General features: G+C 34.3%; 1 protein-coding gene across 1 annotated transcript; it reads left to right on the forward strand.

The window, feature by feature from the left end:
• The first annotated feature begins 4,847 nt into the window (after window positions 1-4,847).
• Window positions 4,848-5,621, forward strand: LOC105465836 (prefoldin subunit 3-like). Its single transcript, XM_071088360.1, has one exon. The coding sequence runs from the start codon at window positions 4,851-4,853 to the stop codon at window positions 5,442-5,444; it is 594 nt and encodes a 197-aa protein (XP_070944461.1). The 5' UTR covers window positions 4,848-4,850; the 3' UTR covers window positions 5,445-5,621.
• Window positions 5,622-6,335: the final 714 nt, after the last annotated feature.

Genomic DNA, 6,335 nt, shown 5'->3' on the forward strand with positions numbered 1-6,335 from the left:
GGCAAAGTGGAGAATTCTAAAACATTATCCAATCACTAAATCAAATATTAGCCTGACAAAAAAATGTGTCAGAACCAACTTTTTCAGAATGCTGGAATCTAATTTTAAAAACTTACAATTACCAGGGAAGTGATTAAATCTTAGTGAGGGAATATTGTGGCATTTTAATTTATCCACATACCATTCCCTACCTCCCATGCCAGTCGTGGCTATGGAGATGCTGGCTTGTGTTCCTGATGCAGCTTGCTTATGCCAGAGAAAGCAATATAGACCTTGCTCTCAAAGTATTGTGGTTTTGTATTTTGACCTGTCTGGTGGTTTCCTGAGGAATAAGATAAAGGGCTTGCCTTTTCTTCACCAACGATAAAATGTTCTCAGGGCTGAAGTGGCCTCCAGCACAATATTTGTTGAAAACATTTAAATGCAAATATACTAGCTGCATCTTTCTTGGTCAAGGAATAACAGGGCGGGTAAACTGCTAACAGACTGAAAAGCCTAGGAAAAAAAAGTCTGGGAGGCCAGGCACGGTGGCTCACGCCTATAATCCCAGCACTTTGGGAGGCCGAGGCGAGTGGATCACGAGGTCAGGAAATCAAGACCATCCTGGCTAACACGGTGAAACCCCGTCTCTACTAAAAATACAAAATATTAGCTGGGCCTGGTGGTGGGTGCCTGTAGTCCCAGCTACTTGGGAGGCTGAGGCAGGAGAATGGCATGAACCCAGGAGGTGGAGCTCGCAGTGAGCCAAGATTATGCCACTGCACTCCAGCCTGGGTGACAGAGCAAGACTCCGTCTCAAAGAAAAAAAAAATTTTGGGAAAAGAGATATATGAGGATGTTCAGGCAATGACACATGTTCAGAAAATATCTGAGAAGACCCAAACCTTTTTTACTTGGCTGATCTTTGTGCTCCACACATGCAGGAAGTGAAGTTTAATGCAGAACGTTTTAGTCCATTCATGTTGCAGTAAAAGAATACCTGAGATTGGGCTGGGTAATTTATAAAGAAAAGAGGTTGATTTGGCTAATTTTTTTGCAGGCTATAAGAAGCATGGAAACAGAATCTGTTTCTGGTGATGGCCTCTGGAAGTTTCAACTCATGGTAAAAGGTGAATGACAGCCACATGTACAGAAATCACATGGCAAAATGGGAAACAAAGAAGAGGGGGAGGGAGGTTCCAGGCTCTTTTTAACAACCAGCTTTTGTAGGAACTAATATACCAAGAATTCACTCATTACTGTGAGAACAGCACCAAAACATTCATAAGGGATCCACCTCATGACCCAAACTCTTCCCATTACGCTCCACCTCCAACATCGGGTACCACATCTCAACATGAAGTTTGGAGGGTCAAATATCTAAACTATAGCACAGAATTATAAACGGCCTGATTAAACCTGAAAGAACACTACTACACAGAGTCAGTCAGCAAAGACCAAGAGAGCCTGTTTTATGTTGTTGTTCAAGGCCCTCAAGAAAATCTCTGTCAAATCATTAACTGACCACAAAGCTAATGCAACATAGACTTTAACGATCACACATGACAAAAAATACAGACTTTACAAAACCAATTTTAAAAACTTACTAAATAAGCAAACAACAGCAATCCACAGAAACAAAAACACACTCTGGAAGGATAAAATCTTATTTTGAGTTATCACATAATAATATTTAAAAGTCTACTTTTCAATAACAGCATAAATAATAAGTTAGGCAAAGAGCAAGAAGGTATGGCTTATGCATAAGGAAAAAGATAGTAACAGAAAATATCATTGAGAAAGCTGAGGCATTGCACTTAGAAGACAAAGAGTTTAAAACAACTGTCTTAAACATGCTTAAAGAGTTAAAGAAAAGCATGGCAAACAGAGAAAATCAGGAGAACAATGTTTTAGCAAATGGAGAATATTAATAAAGAAATAGAAATTATAAAAAAGAACCAAATGAAAATTGTGGAGTCAAAAGTACAATAAGTGAAAAAAATTACTGAACAGATCCCAAAGCAGATTTGAGCAGTGTAGAAACAATTAATAAATTTGAAGATAGGTCGATTGAAATGATCAAGTCTAAGGAGCAGAAAGAAAAAATAATGAAGAAAATTGATAAAGCCCAACAAAACTGTGGGAAACCAGAGCATATAAGCATACACGTAATGTGAGTTTCAGAAGGAGAGGAAAGAAAGAAACAGGCAGAGAAAACATTTTTAAAATAACTGCCCAATCCTTTACTAATTTGATGAAAGGCATGAATCAACATATCCACGAAGCTCAACAAAATGCAAGTAGATAACCTCAAAAAGAATCATACTGAAACACATTATAATCAACCTGTCAAAAGCCAAAGACAGAGAGAATCTTGAAAGCAACAAGAGAGAAAATTCATTATGTATAAACAGTTCTAAATAACATTAACAGCCAATTTTTCATCAGAAACCATGGAGGCCAGAAAGCAGTGGGAAGACATATTTAGGTGTCAAAGGTAAAAATAAAACTCTTCCATCCACATGTCTATGTCTGGCAAAAATCTCCCTCAAAAATTTAGAAAAATTAAAATAACAAATAAAGCCTGTGGGAAATTTTCACTGTAAAGCTTTCTTATAAGAAATTCTGAAGGAAGTTCTTCAAGCTGAAAGGAAAGGACACTAGATAGAATCAAAACTCTATGAAGAAAGGAAAATATTGTTAAATATAAATACATAGGTATGTATAAAAGCCAGTATTCTATGTTTCGCTTGTAACAACTCTCTATATTAAAAGACAAATTTAAAAAATAATTAACAAAATAATTAAAAACCAAAAAAAAAACAAAAATCTATGTTAGTAGGCACATTTATAAAGATATAATTTGTGACAATAACTATATAAAGCACAAAAGAGGAAGATGTATAGGAGGAGAATTTTTGTATACTAAATTGGTATTAATTCAAGCTAGATTATCATAAATTGTAATCCATAGGTAACCACTAAGAAAATAACTAAACATATATAGATAAATATAAATAAGAAAAGAACAAAAATGGAACAGTAAAAATCAATTAAACATAATACAAGAGAGTGGTGGAAGGATTAAGGGACAAAAAAGATATGACATAAAAATTAAATAGCAAAATGGCAGAAGCAAGCATTTTATTTTTACTATTCACATTAAATATAAATGGTTTAACCTCTCCAATTAAAAGGTAGAGATAGGCATAATGGATACAAAAAATTCTCACCCAACTGTATTCTGTCAACAAGAGACTCACTTAAATCCAAAGATACATATGGACTGAAGGGTAAATGATGGAAAATGATATTCCATGGAAATAGAAAGCAAAGGAGAGCAGGGGTGACTGTAATAATATGAGACAAAATAGACTTTAAGTCAAAAATTGTTACTAGAACAAAAAACATTACATATTGATGAAAGGGTCAATTGATCAAGAAGATATGAAAATTATAAATATACACACCCCTAATAACAGAGCCCCAAAATATATAAAGCAAAATAAATAACAATTTAATGGAGATATAGAAAATTCTCAAATAATAATTTGAAACTAAATTACTCCTCACATTGATTGATGGCTAGAACAACCATACAGAAAACCAATAAGGAAATAGATGATGGAACAACTTTATAAACCAACTACACTTAATAGACATATAGAGAACACTGCCCCCAACAACACAGACTACACATTCTTCTTAAAATTACATGAAACTTCATCCAGAATAGACCATAGTTAGCCCACACAGTAAGTTTCAATAAATTTTAAAAAATTGAAATCATACACAGTGTTTTCTCTGAATGAAATTAGATACTGATAATGGAAGGAAAACTCACAAATTTGTGAAAATTAAACAATACACTCCTAAAAACTAATGGATCAACAAAGAAAAAAACAAGATAAATTGACAAACATTGTGAGAAGAATTAAAATGAAAGCACACAAAACCTACACAGTACAGTGAAAAAATGCAGACAGGGAAATTTACACATGTAAATGCTTACCTTAAAAGGTGAAAAATAAGTCAAGCCAATAAGCTAACTTCTTTTTATATTAAGGACCTAGAAAAAAAGAAAACTAAATCCAGTGCAAGAAGAAGAAAGAAAATAATAATACAGATTAGAGAGGAGATCAACAAAATTGAGGAGCAGTAAACAATACAGAGGATCAATGAAACCAAAAGTTGGTTCATTGAAAGTTCAAAAACATTGTCAAATGTTTAGTCATGACTAAAGAAAAATAGAGGAAACACAAATTACTATTACCAGAAATGAAAGTGGGAATAATATTACTGACTTTACTGAAACAAAAAAGATCACAAGAGAATATTATGAACAACATAAATAAATTTGATAGCCTAGATAAAATGAATAAATTCCTGGAAACACACAAACTACAAAAAATGACTAATGAAAAATAGAAAGCCTGAATAGGCTATTACAAGTAAAGAGATTGAATTAGTAATCAAAAAACTGCTAAGAACAACAACAGAAACCCAGAAGTATATGGCTTCACTGGTAAGGTCTGCCAAATGTTTTAAAAATTAACATCTATCTTTTAAAGCCTATTTCAAAATGTAGAACATAAAGTAACACTTTGTAACTCATTCTATGAGGCCAGCATTACTCTGATACCAAAGCCAGAAAAAATATATCTCAAGAAAGGAAAACTACAGAACAATATTCTATATGGACATAATGGAAAAATCCTCAATAAAATACCAGCAAGACGAATGCAGCAGCATGTAAAACGGATTATGCACCATAACAAAATGGGATTTATCCCAAAAATCCAAGAGTGATTCAACATACAAAAATCAACCAATGTAGACGACTTCAAAAAATATTGGAGTAGATCCCCAAGATGGCGGCTGCTAAGGACAGTTGTGGCAAAGGAGAAATGGCCACAGGGAATGGGCGGCGGCTCCACCTGGGGATTCCTGAGGCCGTGTTTGTGGAAGATGTAGATTCCTTCATGAAACAGCCTGGGAATGAGACTGCAGATACAGTATTAAAGAAGCTGGATGAACAGTACCAGAAGTATAAGTTTATGGAACTCAAACTTGCTCAAAAGAAAAGAAGGCTAAAAGGTCAGATTCCTGAAATTAAACAGACTTTGGAAATTCTAAAATACATGCAGAAGATAAAAGAGTCCACCAACTCAATGGAGACCAGATTGTTACTGGCAGATAACTTGTATTGCAAAGCTTCAGTTCCTCCTACTGATAAAGTGTGTCTGTGGTTGGGGGCTAATGTAATGCTTGAATATGATATTGATGAAGCTCAGGCATTGTTGGAAAAGAATTTATCGACTGCCACGAAGAATCTTGATTCCCATGAGGAAGACCTTGACTTTCTTCGAGATCAATTTACTACCACAGAAGTCAATATGGCCAGGGTTTATAATTGGGATGTAAAAAGAAGAAACAAGGATGATTCTACCAAGAATAAAGCATAATGCTGGCAATTAAAAATGTGGTTCAGTTTTCCAAACATGTTATCTTAAATACCCCTTTATCCTTACAGGTTGACATAACTTTGAATGTTTTAACAGCAAGAATTTTAAGAAAAGATAAACATCATTTTATTTATTTATAAAAACAAAATTAGTTTCAAATATTTTTGACATTGTGGTTTTTTTCCACATTTCTCAGCAAAGCTAATGGTATTTTAATCATTATTTTTGCCTGTCATAAGAAAACTCTTAGCTGAAATGGCCGAAAACTGTGAGACATGCTATGGAAGCTGAATGTCGGACACTAGCACGTTTGCTTTTTCCCTTTCTAATTGGCTTACGTTACTCCCACTTGATGTGGTTAAACCATTTTAGAGGTAGAGAAGATAGACAGTTTGAATATTTGTGAACTTGTTTTTCTTTGGTATATTTAGGACTTAGTGGTCCTCTGTTGCTATTGTCTTCTATAAGTGGGGCTTCATGACTCACTGCTTAACAAATAACTATCTACTATGATATTCTGGACATTTCAGGAAATAGTAATTTGCCTTGTTACACAGTAAGGGGGCTATTAAGACAACATTTTTTCTAACCTCAGATAAGTGCAGTGTCTTTGCAATGCCAACATAAGGGAGATCTTGGCCAACGTGAAATAAAATTACTCATTCAAAACTCTGCCTAAGATGATTTTGTAGTTCTTAACAGTTCTCCAAAGCGTCTTAAACAGGAATATTAAGATAAATGTAAATCTGCAATGGCTGAAAAGAGTTGTGAGCTTTTTTATTCATGACAAAACCTTATAGGAATCGTAAAAAAAAAAAAAAAATCCCCATGGAAAACTACTAGTACATTGGTCAGTTCTGGGTGATACAGATTCTGATAAAAACATAAATG

Source organism: Macaca nemestrina, chromosome X (assembly GCF_043159975.1).
Source record: "Macaca nemestrina isolate mMacNem1 chromosome X, mMacNem.hap1, whole genome shotgun sequence".
Taxonomy (NCBI): domain Eukaryota; kingdom Metazoa; phylum Chordata; class Mammalia; order Primates; family Cercopithecidae; genus Macaca; species Macaca nemestrina.